Genomic DNA, 15,374 nt, shown 5'->3' with positions numbered 1-15,374 from the left:
GCAAGGGGAGCTGAGAGATGGAGCCCGCTCTCTCTGGCTAAGGAAAAACTCTCACCAGCCTGGAAGTTCCCGGGTTACAATTCCCAGGACGGGTATAATCGGGAATGCAGATCCATCCCGGAGAATCACCCGGGGGTGCCCTGTGCTGACCGGACTTTGTGCGTTGCCCCTCTCTGCATTTGGGTAACACCTCCCGCGATCATCACCTCCTTCCTCACTGCCCTCTCCAGAAACAAACAGAACACAATCAACGTAACAACGGATGTAGAAAGTGTCCCTTCACCTCCCCCGATACGCAGAGATGAAGAACAGCAGGAGGAGCGGGTGAATGGACTCCATCCCGACGCTCCCTCAGCGCAGCTGCATCATCCGCTGGAAGATCAGGTGGAGGCGAATGGCCTTCTTCTGGCAGATGGCCGGGAACTTGGCGTCACAGCCCTCGTCGTACCAGTGTCGCTGCCGTATCACTCCACAGTTCTCCGATGCCTGGCGGGTCCGGTTCCAGGCATTATCGGGCTGCCCTGCTCCCCAGAACCTGCCGGGGAACAGTCGAAGAGGAAACAGGGAGCGGCGGTGAGACACGGATGGGCAGCAGGTGGCGGGGGGGAGGGGGGGTTGGGAGCACCCTGGGAGTGCGGGGGGCTGGCACTGGCGGGGGGGGGAGCACAGTAAGAAGTCTGACAACACCAGATTTCCGTCCAACCGATTTATTTGATAGTAAACTCACAAGCTTTCGGGGTTTCTCCCTTTGTCAGGTGAATGGAGAGTTCTGGCCTCAGACAGAGCGTATAACAGCACAGACAGTTTACAGATTATAGATTAGAATGCGAGTCTTTCCAACTAACCTGCTATTCAAGTCCTAAAGAGGCCGACAATGTGAGTGGAAAGAGCGTTAGCACAGGTTAAAGAGATGTGTATTGTCTCCAGACAGGACAGTAAGTGAGGTTTTGCAAACCCAGGCAAGTCACGGGGGTTACAGATAGAGCGACATGAACCCAAGATCCCTGTTGAGGCCGTCCTCATGTGTGCAGAACTTGGCTATCAGTCTCTGCTCAGCGACTCTGCGCTGTCGTGTGTCGTGAAGGCCAACTTGGAGAACGCTGACCCGAAGATCAGAGGCCAAATGCCCATGAGCGCTGAAGTCAAGTTCCACACACAAGGACGGTCTCAACAGGGATTTTGGGTTCACGTCGCACTATCTGTAACCTATGCCTAATGCTCTTTCCACTCACAGTGTCAGCATCTCTAAGGCTTGAATAGCAGGTTAGTTGTTCGGGACAAACACCAAAAGCTTGTGAGTTTACTATCAAATAAATCGGTTGGACTTAAACCTGGTGTTGTCAGACTTCTTACTGTGTTTACCCCCAGTCCCACACCGGCATCTCCACATCATGACTGCGGGGGGGAGGGAGCCACAGAGGGTGCCAGAGGAAGTGGCAGGGATGAGGGGTGGCACCTGGGGTGGTGGCGGGCACAGCAATGATGGGGCTGTGGCAGTGGGGGGGGTGGAAGGGGGGAGGTGGGTGGTGGAAGAGGAGGGGGTGGTGCAGTGGCGAGAGGTGGAAGCAGGGTGGGGTGGGACAGCTTACCAGACCCAGCACCTGACCCTCAATTCCATCTGACCCTCTGCCTCACGCCCTCACTTTCAACTGCCTCAACATCTCCCTAACCCCCCCCTCACCCTCCCCCCCACCCTCTGCCTCAGATCCTCTTCCCCCGCCACCGCCCTGCATGCAGCCTCAGACCCCACCCCCACCCCCGCACTCGGCCTCAGACACCCCCACCCCGCCGCACTCAGCCTCAACAACCCCCCTGCTCTCTTGCCCCGAACCTCATCCTGCAGTGTAGCCTCAGACCCTCAGCTCATCTCCTCCTCCAGTGACCACTCAGTCAGTCCCATCTCCCCCCTCCCTCCCTCCTGGGGGTTCGGGTGCTGTCACCCTGACCCTTGACACACACACACTGTTACTCACGTGATCCCGTCCCTGACCTTTGTCCCGTCCACCCAAATCCAGTTGCCTTCAACCACCAAGTCGGTCATTCCTATCCAATAGGTTTTATCCTTCGCATTTTCAGACAGGAAGTTCTGTCGAAGCAGAATGGAATCGTTAGTGGGCAAGGGGGTAAAGGTCACATTTGGGTCAAAGGGGCAGCAATAAGGGAGAATGACAGGAGCGGACGCAACTCATTCCCGGGATGTAAGGGAAAGGAAGGACGGAGTTGAGACGGTAAAGGGTGGAGGTAAGCCAAGGTGGGGTTAAGGGGATAGGGCCTGGGTCAGTGCAGGCTCGATGGGCCAAATGGCCTCCTTCTGCACTGTGGGGATTCTATGGATTCTACCAGAGATTAGGGGCAGCTCAGCGGTTAGCACTGCTGCCTCACAGCATCAGGGACCCAGATTCAATTCCTCTCTTGGGTCACTGTCTGTGTGGAGTTTGCACATTCTCCCCCGTGTCTGCGTGGGTTTCCTCCGGGTGCACAGGTTTCCTCCCCCCAGTCCAAAAGACAGGGTGGTTGGGTGGATTGGCCTTGCTAAATTGCCCCTTAGTGTCAGGGCGACTAACAAGGGTAAATGCATGGGTTTATGGGGATGGGGCCTGGGTTTGATTGTGGTCAGTGCAGACTCAATGGGCCGAATGGCCTCCTTCTGCACCGTAGGATTCTATAAAATATAAAAGTATAAAAGTGAATATAAAAGTAGGGAGGTCTTGCTGCGGCTGTATAGGGCATTGGTGAGGCCGCAGCTGGAGTACTGTGTGCAGTTTTGGTTGCCGTACTTACGCAAGGATATTTTGGCCTTGGAGGGAGTGCAGAGGAGGTTTACTAGGCTGATACCGGAGTTGAGGGGGTTGAGCTATGAGGAGAGGCTGAATAAACTGGGCTTGTACTCGTTAGAGTTTAGAAGAATGAGGGGAGATCTCATTGAGACGTATAAGATGATGAATGGGATGGATAGGATAGAGGTGGAGAGACTCTTCCCGCTCAAAAAAGACAGTAGGACTAGGGGGCACAGCCTCAAGATAAAGGGGGGCGGTTTAGAACGGAGTTGAGGAGGAACTTCTTCACTCAAAGGGTGGTGAATCTCTGGAATTCTCTGCCCGTTGAAGTGGTGGAGGCTGCCTCGCTAAATATATTTAAGACGCGGGTTGATGGGTTTTTGATAGGCAAGGGGATTAAGGGTTATGGGGAGAGGGCGGGAATGTGGAACTGAGCCACGACAGATCAGCCATGATCTTATTGAATGGCGGGGCAGGCTCGAAGGGCCAGATGGCCTACTCCTGCTCCTATTTCTTATGTTCTTATAAGATTCAATAAAATCGAATAATCCGATAACATCGGTCACAGCAGATTTGAAAGGAAGCGGGACAACTCCTGAGAGAGAGAGAACTGTTTACGGCATGGGGTCCAGGAGAGGTTTGTGATGGCATCTGAGGGGATAAACTCAATAGTTTACATGGATGGTCCCTTCATGAATTTGCTGGATGCCAGTAAATGATCATGTGACCAAGTTGATTTGGAGATCAACAATGGAGGGGAAAAGTTAATTGTCGGGCCGAACAAAGGACAGTACAGCACAGGAAACAGGCCCTTCGGCCCTCCAAGACTGCGCCGCTCATTGGTCCAACTAGACCATTCACCTACCCTGCACATTTTGGATACTAAGGGACAACTTAGCATAGCCAATCCACCTAACCCGCACATCTTTGGATACTAAGGAGCAATTTAGCATGGCCAATCCACCTAACCTGCACATCTTTGGACGCTAAGGGGAATTTAGCATGGCCAATCCACCTAACCCGCACATCTTTGGATACTAAGGAGCAACTTAGCATGGCCAATCCACCTAACCTGCACATCTTTGGACGCTAAGGGGAATTTAGCATGGCCAATCCACCTAACCTGCACATCTTTGGATACTAAGGAGCAATTTAGCATGGCCAATCCACCTAACCTGCACATCTTTGGATATTAAAGGGCAATTTAGCACGGCCAATCCACCTAACCTGCACATCTTTGATATTAAAGGGCAATTTAGCATGGCCAATCCACCTAACCTGCACATCTTTGGATACTAAAGGGCAATTTAGCATGGCCAATCCACCTAACCTGCACATCTTTGGATACTAAAGGGCAATTTAGCATGGCCAATTCACCTAACCTACACATCTTTGGATACTAAAGGGCAATTTAGCATGCTGGCCATGGCTCTCAGTTCATACATTTGGTTTAACAATTCTGAGTTAGCAGGAATGAAGGGAATATCTCTCTCTCTTGTCTTTGTTTGAAATGCTGGGGCTCCCAAAGACAGCTGAAACCTGCGGTAAGTGAAGGAATGGATTAACAGAGAGTTGAATTTCTGGCATAGCCAAGCCGGGGAGACAGAGTTAGAGCGAGAGACATAGAGGTCAGAATGTTACCGTCCCGCTCACCACAGGAATTGGAGGGGCGGGCTGTGGAAAGTTGACCTCGGGTGGGATTTTTGGACGAGCGAGGCTGTAAAATTCCACCCTCACAGAGAGAGAGGGGGAAAGTGAGGGAGGGAGAGAGAGAGAAATCCAAGATTCCTAGGAGAAAGAGAGTTCTACCCTGATGTGACTATGGTTAATGCACCAGAGATGCCTCTGTTGAACAGGGAGTTTACAACCTCTGGAAGCTTTCAAAAGGGAGCAGAGTCTTTGGATAATCTGAACTCGGAGCTTGATAGATTCTTGATTAACAGTGGGGGTGAAAGATTATCAGGGGAGGGAGGTGAGATGGGAATGTAGGTTTGAGGTTACAGTCAGATCAGCTGTGATCCCACTGAATGGCAGAGCAGGGCTCGATGGGCCAAGTGGCCTACCCCGCTCCTAGTTCCACAAAATCTAAGGGAGTCACCTTTTACCAGGGGTAAATGTCAGATGGTGTGTCATCCACAGTTCAGAGAAGAGGAGGGGCAGGGTAGACACAAGATAAAAGTCTTCACTAGATTGAATCCAGAGATGAAGGGTTTGTCATGTTAAGAGAGATTGAACAGTTTACGCCCATACTCCCTGCAATTTAGAAGAATGAAGTAAGAGATCAAATTTGAGGATGACAAGGTGACAGAAGTAGGCGTGGAGTGGATACTTCCTCTAGTGGGACATTTCAAGACGAGAAGCCTTAGGATAAGGGACAGCAAATTTAAAACAGAGTTGAGGAGAAACTACTTCTCCCAAAGGGTTGTGAATCTGTGGAATTCACTCCCCCAAAGTGCGGTGGATGCTGGGACAGGGAGTAAATTTAAGGAGAAGTTAGATTTTTAATTGGTTATTGGTTGAAGGGGAGAAGGCAGGAAAACGGGGATGAGGAGCACATCAGCCATGATCGAATGGCGGAGCGGACTCGATGGGCAAAAGGCCTCATTCTGCTCCGATATCTTATGAACTTATCTTACGGATTTAAGTGCTATGCACAGTTTTGGTCCCCTGACTCGAGCAAAAGGGGAAAAAAAGCTGGTTTTTTCCCTCTCTCTACTACAGACCAAGCTCCCCTCCCATTAACTACATTCTCACATGACCCTGTTTACCTAAACCCACCTTTATTCCAAAACAAAACCGCAGGGGACATTTATTTTGTAAACGAGAATCCGTTAGCTCTATCTTATTGAACAGTACATGGTTAAATTCAATAATTATCCCACTTTCTCAGCATCTGAGCTATATACTTGTTCGGACATACCGACTGGAGTTACATACATGGATCTGGTCATGGTTTGCAATGGCCAGGTGAGCTTGCTTGCTGGTGCATAGCTCCTTGCTCGGTTTCCAGGCCAGCCTGGTGTTGGTGAACAGAAAGCAGCTTCGAGAGTAGAGCAGCCAGCCAGGATCACAGATCCGCGAGGGACATTCTGCATCGGGCGCGGGGGTTGGGAAGAGAAAGTGGAAAGGATCAGGAAGACAGGCTGACGTTGCCAATAATCATCTAATTCCCTCTCGAAGGCCTCGATTGAACTCGCCTCCACCACACTTCCCAGGCGGAACATTCCAGCCCCCAGTCACTCGCTGTGTGAAAGAGATTTACCTCCCATCGCATTTGCTTCTTTTGTAAATCGCTTTAAATCTGTGTCCCTCTCATTCTCGATCCTGTTACGAGGGGGGAACAGTTTCTCCCTCTCTACTTGTCCAGCCCCCTCATGATTTTGAACATCTCTATCGAATCTCCTCTCAGTCGCCTTCTCCCCAAGGGGCACAGTCCCAACCACTCCAATCTATCCTCACCACTGAAGTTTCTCATCCCTGGAACTGGTCTTGTAATCCTCTTCTGCGCTCTCTCCAATGGGCTCATATCCTTCCTGTAGTGTGGCACCCAGAACTGTACACAATGTTCCAGCTGAGGTCTAACTAGTGTCTTGTATAAGGTCAACATAATCTCCTTGCTCTATGTCCCTAAACTTCAAGCCCCAGGGCTTCCTCCTGACCCTGTACAACAGGTTTGGGAGGGGTGGTTGGGTTATTGGGGGGACAGGGGGGCAGGGAGAAACAAAAGGGAGCTGAATGGGACTCATCCTCTCCGCCTCCCTCACCCCTCCTCGTCAGCAGCGACTTGGTCACACGCTCACCGTACTTCTCGCAGAACAGATGTAGCCAGTGCTCGGTGGTGTTCTTGAAACGGGTACAATCCAAATGCTCCTTCAGCTTGGCCTCCTGCTGGAGCTTCAGGAAACTTTCCGTCGTGTTCTGCAGACTGTCCCGGGCGATTTGCAATTCCTCTGTGGCTCCTGCGTCTGGCAGAGAGTGAGAGAAGGGGAGACAGAAATCAGTCAGCGGTTGATCTTATCTCCCAGTGGCATGAGGCACGGATCTTAACCCACCCCCCCAACATACGTGCAATCATGTATGCGCGCGCATATTTCCTGATATGCACACCCTCCCATTTCTGGTATCACCCTGGTCAAACTTCTGCTAACGCCTTTGAATGTTAAGGGATAATTAGATTCTCTCTTATTGGACACGAACCCAGTTCTCCAAGTCACTATGACACCCTCTTGCCCCCAAATACAGCAGGCATTGTACTTACACGTTGCGGCAAAGTACGCCACCAGAGAAAGGAGGACCAGGCAAGCGACCAAACCTACGATTGCCAATGCCATGAACATAATGCGGGTCTTCTTGTAACCAACTGAAGCTCCTGATGTGTGAGAGAGAGAGAGAGTGAAGCAGACAAATTATATTTCCCTGTCAAGTAGCTCCAATGATGTGGAGACACCATCGTTGGACTGGGGTAAACACAGTAAGAAGTCTCACAACACCAGGTTAAAGTCCAACAGGTTTATTTGGTAACAAACGCCGCTAGCTTTTGGAGCACTGCTTCTTTGTCAGGTGAGTGGGGAGTTCTGGTCACAAACAGGGCATCTAAAGGCACACACAGTTTACAGAATACTGATTAGAATGCAAGTCTTTACAGCTAATCAAGACTTAAAGGTGCAGGCAATGTGAGTGGAGAGAGCTTTAAGCACAGGTTAAAGAGATGTGTATTGTCTCCAGACAGGACAGTTAGTGCGGTTTTGCAAGTCCAGGCAAGTCATGGGGGTTACAGATAGTGTGATATGAACCCAAGATCCTGGCTGAGGCCATCCTCGTGTGAGCGGAACTTGGCTGTCAGTCTCTGCTCAGCGACTCTGCGCTGTCGTGTGTCGTGAAGGCCGCCTTGGAGAATGTCTTCGGGTAAGTCTTGATTAGCTGTAAAGACTCGCATGCTAATCAGTATTCTGTAAACTGTGTGTGCCTTTGTACGCCCTGTTTGTGATCAGAAGTCCCCACTCACCTGACGAAGAAGCAGCGCTCCAAAAGCTTGTGGCGTTTGTTAACAAAGAAACCTGCTGGACTTTGACCTGGTGCTGTGAGACTTCTGTGTTGCACCAACCCAGATCGCACTCACTCAATCCAAAATCTGTAACGTCCTCACTGCTGCGGTCTAGGAAGCTTCTTGGCCTATCTGGGCACAGCAAGATCCCACACACAGCATGAAAGTGATGGCCCAGGTCACCTGTTTTCATTGGGCTGCTGTTTGGGGAATGAATGTTCTCCCCAGGGACAGTGGGGAGGAGCGTCTCCACCCCACTGCCCCCCTCAATGTTCAATAATGGCTGTGACATATTTCATCTCCACATGCGAAGGCCAATACTGCCCTTGGGTCAAAGACTCACTTGAGAAATAGCACCGTTGACAGTGCGGCACCCCCTCAGCACTGACCCTCTGACAGGGCGGCACTCCCTCAGCACTGACCCTCTGGCAGTGCGGCACTCCCTCAGCACTGACCCTCTGACAGTGCGGCGCTCCCTCAGCACTGACCCTCTGACAGTGCGGCGCTCCCTCAGCACTGACCCTCTGACAGTGCGGCGCTCCCTCAGCACTGACCCTCTGACAGGGCGGCACTCCCTCAGCACTGACCCTCTGACAGTGCGGCACTCCCTCAGCACTGACCCTCTGACAGTGCGGCACTCCCTCAGCACTGACCCTCTGACAGTGCGGCACTCCCTCAGCACTGACCCTCTGACAGTGCGGCGCTCCCTCAGCACTGACCCTCTGACAGTGCAGCACTCCCTCAGCACTGACCCTCTGACAGTGCGGCGCTCCCTCAGCGCTGACCCTCTGACAGTGCGGCACTCCCTCAGTACTGACCCTCTGACAGTGCGGCACTCCCTCAGCACTGACCCTCTGACAGTGCGGCACTCCCTCAGCACTGACCCTCTGACAGTGCGGCACTCCCTCAGCACTGACCCTCTGACAGGGCGGCACCCCCTCAGCACTGACCCTCTGACAGTGCGGCACTCCCTCAGCACTGACCCTCTGACAGGGCGGCACTCCCTCGGCACTGACCCTCTGAGAGGGCGGCGCTCCCTCGGCACTGACCCTCTGACAGTGCGGCACCCCCTCGGCACTGACCCTCTGACAGTGCGGCACCCCCTCGGCACTGACCCTCTGACAGTGCGGCACCCCCTCGGCACTGACCCTCTGACAGTGCGGCACCCCCTCGGCACTGACCCTCTGACAGTGCGGCACTCCCTCAGCACTGACCCTCTGACAGTGTGGCACTCCCTCAGCACTGACCCTCTGACAGTGCGGCACTCCCTCAGCACTGACCGTCTGACAGTGCGGCACCCCCTCAGCACTGACCCTCTGACAGTGCGGCACTCCCTCAGCACTGACCCTCTGACAGTGCAGCACTCCCTCAGCACTGACCCTCTGACAGTGCGGCGCTCCCTCAGCACTGACCCCCTGACAGTGCGGCACTCCCTCAGCACTGACCCTCTGACAGTGCGGCACTCCCTCAGCACTGACCCTCTGACAGTGCGGCACTCCCTCAGCACTGACCCTCTGACAGTGCGGCACTCCCTCAGTGAAGGGGATTCCAAAGATTGAGCCACTAATTTTGGAGTGATCCAAATTGGGGATGTCATTAAAACGTCGAGGATCGGAGCAGGCAGAGGCCATCTGGCCCTTTGAGCCTGCTGCCCCATTCACCGCGATGATGGCTGATCATCCAACTCGATAGTCAAATCCTGCTTTTTCCCCATCGATTTGCCCCAAGTGCTATATCTATAGAAACATCAAAGATAGGTTTTGTGACAGTAGGATTTAGAGTCTTAGAATCATTATCCTTGGGAACTGTAGTGGGAGAATGGTTGACCATGGAAGGCAGGGATTTTCCAATTTTGGGGCGAATGCAGATGGAAAATCCACCCACGGAATCCCTACCGTGTATAGGGAGGCAATCGAATCTGCACCAACCACAATTCAACCCAGACCCTTTCCCCGTAACACTACGCATTTACCCAGCTAATCCCCCTGACACGAAGGGGCAATTTAACATGGCCAATCAACCTAACCTGCACAGCTTTGGACCATGGGAGGAAACTGGAGCATTTGGAGGAAACCCAAGCAGACCTGTGGATGAACGTGCAAACTCCGTACAGACAGTGACCCAAGGCCGGTATTGAACCCGGCTCCCTGGAGCTGCGAGACATCAGTGCTAACCACTGTGCCACCGTGTCACAAAGTCAGGGATACAAAATGGTGCCCAGAGAAGGGGAGCGAGGGAAAGGACAATGGAGCCAATCCCAGGCAGGAATTCCGGACGCTCATACTCACCTTCCACATTCTCGTCACGCTCGTCAAAGACGTCATCCTCAATATCCATGACGAGGTCGGGCAAGTCGTTATCTTCGTCATAATCAGGGGAATCCCTATCCCTGCCTGTCACCCGCTCATCATCTACTTCTCTCCGCCCAGCATGCCTGGGCGAACCTTTAGCTCCCCTCATTCCCCCACCCCCGGCCCTCCTCTCCCTCAACTAATGAGCACAGACAAATCAGAAAGGCGTGTTTCACTGACTCAGCACCCCTTCCAACTCTCACCTCCTTCCCTAATCTTCAGCAACAAGGAACAATGTGAGCTACCTGACCAAATGTCCAAGGATTGACCTCTCGGTTTATCCACACGTGAAAAACAATAACTTTTGCGGTTGTTTTGGAATTAAATTCAACAAAACCGCTGCTTTAAATTTGCGTCTGACATTGACAATTCATTCTTTGAGATTTGAGAATGGATTCAGAATTTAAACAGTGGCTTTGCATGAATTCCAATCCCAAATCGGGATTGGAAAATATGAGATAAGTAAAATTATCTGACAATTAGATGGATTAACAATCGATATTGAGATTAGTTAGTGCCTGGATTAGTGACTGCATAGGTTAAATAATCATTAGAGCTTTGAATAATAAATACTGGGGAAATTAAGGTGATATTTAATTGAGATTAATTAATGCTTTTAATTATAGACTGTGGCACTCCCTCAGTACCCACCCTTCAGGAATCAAAGTTTAGATGGTTAAGATGATGTAAAATGATACATTAAAATTTAACAATAGATATAATAAGACTGATTAATGTTTCTAAAATTGATAAGATTATTTCATGCATCAACAGATTAGTGATTGTTTAAGATGAATTAATAATCAGGTATGTTGTTGATCGATTAAGGAGATTATTTAATATTCAAATAGATTAGAGATGGATTGAGATTAATTCAAAATTCGATGAGTGAATGATATATTGAAGTTGTGTAATATTAGATGGCTAGTAATTAAATAGTGAAAGATAATTAACATTAATTGATAATTAGATCTCGATGCTGCGTTATTTAATAATCTTAGTGATCTATCGTTTAAAGTAAGTGACAATGCGATATATTAATCGTAGATGTATTTCATATTTAGACAGATTGGGAAAAATGATTAAGAATTCGGTATTAATGCTGGATTATTGAATAATTTAAACAATTAGTGATAATTTGATTATATATTTAATCTTTAAACAGATTAGGAAGAATAATTAAGAATTAGATATTAATGCTGGATATTTAATATCTGAAACAATTAGTGATAATTTGATTCTACATTTAATCTTTAAACAGATTGAGAAGGATAATTAAGATGAATTATTGGATGTATTGATAGGATTATTAAATATTTAGACAGATTAGTGATATTTGGATTTATTCAACATTAAAACAGATTACTGATAGAACATGAAAATTGATTAAATATAGTGCTGTATTATTTAATATTTAAACAGATTGGTGACAAACAATTCCAAATGATAATCAGATTAACTGAATATCGAGAGATGAGTAATTGCGAATTAGATACATTAACAATAGATTATTTAAAAAGATTAATGATATTAAATGGAGGTTATTTGATGGTAAAACATATTAATAGTGGATTAAATATTTAAACAAGTGGTGGAAAATTAATTCCAATTGATATATACATTTATAGAATATTTAAGGAGATAAATAAGATTAATTGCTAATTTGATGCATTAATAATAGATTGAAACATTAAACTAGCTTCCTGATGGATAATTAATTACGATTGAAAAGTAGGATACAGTAATGATTTATTATTTACACAGATTAGTGATGTTTATTAGTAATAATTAAGATTATTTGAGTAGATATACTAATGATATAATAGTTTAAAAGATATCTAATTATGATTTCAATTAATTGTGATGATAATCTATTATTCTCTGGGACACAGTGTGGATAGTGATGTTTCAGCAGGTTTCTTTGTCCACAGGCCCGGTTTGAAGCCTCGGCCTCGCCTAGCCTCCCCTGGCCGCCCTCAGGACGCGGGTGGCGGGCCCGGGGCTGCGGACGGTGGGTGGGCGATGGGGGGAGGATCAGCGCAGCACGCTGACAGCGGCAGCGGCCATCTTGGGAAGGGAGGAGGAAGGCGGCGGAGCCCCGGAAATGATCCCCGGGGGGTCACCGCTGGGCAGGGAGAGAGACACACACACAATGGGGATCACGTGACAGAGTGGCCAGATAGACTCAGTGGAACAAAATAGACAATAAATCAGTATTAATATATTTAATAATCACCCATAGACTCAATGGAACAAAATAGAGAATAAATCAATATTAATATATTTAATAATCACCCATAGACTCACTGGAACAAAATAGAGAATAAATCAATATTAATATATTTAATAATCACCCATAGACTCACTGGAACAAAATAGAGAATAAATCAGTATTAATATATTTAATAATCACCCATAGACTCAATGGAACAAAATAGAGAATAAATCAATATTAATATATTTAATAATCACCCATAGACTCACTGGAACAAAATAGAGAATAAATCAGTATTAATATATTTAATAATCACCCATAGACTCAATGGAACAAAATAGAGAATAAATCAATATTAATATATTTAATAATCACCCATAGACTCACTGGAACAAAATAGAGAATAAATCAGTATTAATATATTTAATAATCACCCATAGACTCACTGGAACAAAATAGAGAATAAATCAGTATTAATATATTTAATAATCACCCATAGACTCACTGGAACAAAATAGAGAATAAATCAGTATTAATATATTTAATAATCACCCATAGACTCAATGGAACAAAATAGAGAATAAATCAGTATTAATATATTTAATAATCACCCATAGACTCACTGGAACAAAATAGAGAATAAATCAGTATTAATATATTTAATAATCACCCATAGACTCAATGGAACAAAATAGAGAATAAATCAATATTAATATATTTAATAATCACCCATAGACTCAATGGAACAAAATAGAGAATAAATCAATATTAATATATTTAATAATCACCCATAGACTCAATGGAACAAAATAGAGAATAAATCAGTATTAATATATTTAATAATCACCCATAGACTCAGTGCAACAAAATAGAGAATAAATCAGTATTAATATATTTAATAATCACCCATAGACTCACTGGAACAAAATAGAGAATAAATCAGTATTAATATATTTAATAATCACCCATAGACTCACTGGAACAAAATAGAGAATAAATCAGTATTAATATATTTAATATTCACCGATAGACTCACTGGAACAAAATAGAGAATAAATCAGTATTAATACATTTAATATTCACCGATAGACTCACTGGAACAAAATAGAGAATAAATCAACATCTAACCCTGTGCAGTACCAGCTCTGGAAGTGCATGATGGGGATAGTGTAGAGGGAACTTTGCTCGTTATGACCCCATACTCTACCTCGCAAAGAACAAAGAACCAGGCCCTTTGGGCCTCCAAGCCCATGCCAATCATGATGCCCGAACTAATCTAAAATAAAAATCTTCTGCCCTTACTCAGTTGTATCCCTCTCTTCCCTCCCTATTCATGTACCTATACAGCTGCCTCTTTAGTGTTGCTAATGTGCCTGTTTCCACCACCTCCTCTTTCCAGGCACCCAACACTCTCTGGATGAAAAAATCACAGCATTTCTGCCTTACAATTTCCCGCTCCCACCTTGAACCTGTAACTGACACTCCCAACTGTGGGGAAAAACCCTCTATCTGTAACTACTCTGTATCTAACCCCATGCTGTATCTGTCCTGGGAGTGTTTGATGGGGGGACAATGTAGAGGGAGCTTTACTCTGTATCTAACCCCGTGCTGTACCTGTCCTGGGAGTGATTGATGGGGGACAGTGTAGAGGGAGCTTTACTCTGTATCTAACCCTGTGCTGTACCTGTCCTGGTAGTGTTTGATGGGGACAGTGTAGAGGGAGCTTTACTCTGTATCTAACCCTGTGCTGTACCTGTCCTGGGAGTGTTTGATGGGGACAGTGTAGAGGGAGCTTTACTCTGTATCTAACCCCCTGCTGTCCCTGTCCTGGGAGTGTTTGATGGGGACAGTGTAGAGGGAGCTTTACTCTGTATCTAACCCCCTGCTGTCCCTGTCCTGGGAGTGTTTGATGGGGACAGTGTAGAGGGAGCTTTACTCTGTATCTAACCCCATGCTGTACCTGTCCTGGGAGTGTTTGATGGGGGACAGTGTAGAGGGAGCTTTACTGGGTATCTAACCCCATGCTGTCCCTGTCCTGGGAGTGTTTGATGGGGACAGTGTAGAGGGAGCTTTACTCTGTATCTAACCCCGTGCTGTACCTGTCCTGGGAGTGTTTGATGGGGACAGTGTCGAGGGAGCTTTACTCTGTATCTAACCCCGTGCTGTCCCTGTCCTGGGAGTGTTTGATGGGGACAGTGTAGAGGGAGCTTTACTGGGTATCTAACCCCGTGCTGTACCTGTCCTGGGAGTGTTTGATGGGGGAACAGTGTAGAGGGAGCTTTACTCTGTATCTAACCCCGTGCTGTCCCTGTCCTGGGAGTGTTTGATGGGGGACAGTGTAGAGGGAGCTTTACTCTGTATCTAACCCCATGCCGTACCTGTCCTGGGAGTGTTTGATGGGGACAGTGTAGAGGGAGCTTTACTCTGTATCTAACCCTGTGCTGTACCTGTCCTGGGAGTGTTTGATGGGGGACAGTGTAGAGGGAGCTTTACTCTGTATCTAACCCCGTGCTGTACCTGTCCTGGGAGTGTTTGATGGGGGACAGTGTAGAGGGAGCTTTACTCTGTATCTAACCCCGTGCTGTCCCTGTCCTGGGAGTGATTGATGGGGGACAGTGTAGAGAGAGCTTTACTCTGTATCTAACCCCGTGCTGTCCCTGTCCTGGGAGTGATTGATGGGGGACAGTGTAGAGAGAGCTTTACTCTGTATCTAACCCCGTGCTGTACCTGTCCTGGGAGTGTTTGATGGGGGACAGTGTAGAGGGAGCTTTACTCTGTATCTAACCCCGTGCTGTACCTGTCCTGGGAGTGTTTGATGGGGGGACAGTGTAGAGGGAGCTTTACTCTGTATCTAACCCCGTGCTGTACCTGTCCTGGGAGTGTTTGATGGGGGACAGTGTAGAGGGAGCTTTACTTTGTATCTAACCCCGTGCTGTATCTGTCCTGGGAGTGTTTGATGGGGGACAGTGTGGAGGGAGCTTTACTCT

At 47.7% G+C, this 15,374-nt stretch overlaps 1 protein-coding gene across 1 annotated transcript; it reads right to left on the bottom strand.

Annotated features, from left to right (window-relative positions):
* LOC145361239 (C-type lectin domain family 10 member A-like) lies at positions 1-10,281 on the bottom strand. Its single transcript, XM_080216873.1, has 6 exons — positions 10,110-10,281; positions 7,036-7,146; positions 6,578-6,742; positions 5,715-5,866; positions 1,974-2,086; positions 1-535 (listed from the first exon to the last, which is right to left on the bottom strand). The coding sequence occupies exons 1-6, from the start codon at positions 10,279-10,281 to the stop codon at positions 352-354; spliced, it is 897 nt and encodes a 298-aa protein (XP_080072999.1). The 3' UTR covers positions 1-351.
* Between the last annotated feature and the right edge of the window lie 5,093 nt (positions 10,282-15,374).

This window comes from Carcharhinus amblyrhynchos, chromosome 34, assembly GCF_965287045.1.
Source record: "Carcharhinus amblyrhynchos chromosome 34, sCarAmb.v2.hapA, whole genome shotgun sequence".
In the NCBI taxonomy this organism is placed as follows: Eukaryota; Metazoa; Chordata; class Chondrichthyes; order Carcharhiniformes; family Carcharhinidae; genus Carcharhinus; species Carcharhinus amblyrhynchos.
Note: the sequence above shows the minus strand (reverse complement) of the source record. Positions and strands in the feature narration are given on the sequence as shown.